Genomic DNA, 1,331 nt, shown 5'->3' with positions numbered 1-1,331 from the left:
GCCGGTACCCATCAGCTGCTTCTGGAGTCCCGTAGGCCAGAAAGGCCTGATAGGACTCCTTCGTCAGCTTGACAGCATCCCTCCTTTCAAACTTTAGATGAATAAATAAGATTAAATCTCGTTTAGGTGGATATAGATGCATTACATCATTAAGCCCCGCCCCCTGTGGAGCTGTCCCCTATTCTGCAGGTGGCAACTCTATTTATGCACCAACATTAGATAAATGGAAAAAGTGTCTCATTTCACATGTAAGCAGATTTTATCTWATTTACTTCAGTGTGATGTGATCTGAAGTTAATACTGTATCAGTTTAAAGTTAAAATAAATGTTTAAAGCTGATGTAAATCATTAATTAATGAACTGATTACATAAAATGTGCTACTTTTCTGCTTAAATTATTTGGTTTTATAGAAGAAACTTGAAGAGACTTTCTTGAGTTGTTCTTGGTGTTCAAAATGACACGTTTAAGGTCCAAAATAAGCAAGAGGTGGTGGTAAAGTTGGAATTTACGAGCAGCACGTGAAGGCATCATTCCAACAGTAGCAGTTTATCTAATCTACAGGTGAGACAGGTTTTACTGCCTCTAATCAACTCTTTAACACAACTCACTGCTTCATTCACTGACTCTTGTGTTTGTAATCTGTTAACAGYTCCAGTATATGAAATAAACAGTTTGTATGAAGTCAGTGTCCACCTGGAGGGTTGTTGTTATTAATAATGCAACGTGTCACTGAAGTGTCAGGTATGAGGAAACCCGCTGACAGAAACAACTTCTGAATTTGGTAAAAACATTTAAATCTATCTTCTTCCATCCCGCAGAGGTTCAGATAGATTTCCAGGCWCCAGCAGTGAACTTCAGGCGGAACTCACCTCCTTTGACACCGACGCCGGGCTGTAGTTTGGCGGACAGGATGACCAGAACTATCCCGATGATGAACCACTCCTTCCGGAGCCTCGCTAGGAGGCCCATGATTCCGCTCCGGAGGCTCCGCCGCCGGCCTCCTCTCCCCGCCCTGCCCTGCCGGCCGTCCTGTCGCCGAAGCCGGGCTGAAAAGTTTCCTCAACTCCACCGCTTCGTCTTACTTCAGAGGAGTTCAGAGAGAAAACACAAGGAGCGAGAAGAGCGACTTYCGTACACGTCATCAGCAGCGCGACCGTAATGACCGGAAGAGAGGTGCAGGACGGATTTTTTGATTACCGTAATGCAACTAAAACAAGTTTTTATTATGTTTCTCAAATACTCCACACAGTACAAGGAATTTATCATTTTGTGCGCAGCTGCTACCACAATAAAAGACGAAAAACAACAGTTAAAAAAATGAACAGTTTGA

General features: G+C 43.1%; 1 protein-coding gene across 1 annotated transcript in view; it reads right to left on the bottom strand.

The window, feature by feature from the left end:
- Positions 1–1,078, bottom strand: part of slc10a7 (solute carrier family 10 member 7) — a gene marked incomplete in the record, with an annotated part of 8,275 nt that extends 7,197 nt beyond the window's left edge. Inside the window, 1 exon segment of the mRNA XM_014004097.1 lies at positions 871–1,078. Coding sequence (XP_013859551.1) covers positions 871–970 — 100 coding nt within the window.
- Positions 1,079–1,331: the final 253 nt, after the last annotated feature.

This window comes from Austrofundulus limnaeus, unplaced genomic scaffold, assembly GCF_001266775.1.
Source record: "Austrofundulus limnaeus strain Quisiro unplaced genomic scaffold, Austrofundulus_limnaeus-1.0 Scaffold22, whole genome shotgun sequence".
Taxonomy (NCBI): domain Eukaryota; kingdom Metazoa; phylum Chordata; class Actinopteri; order Cyprinodontiformes; family Rivulidae; genus Austrofundulus; species Austrofundulus limnaeus.
This window is presented reverse-complemented; position numbering and strand designations above follow the sequence as displayed.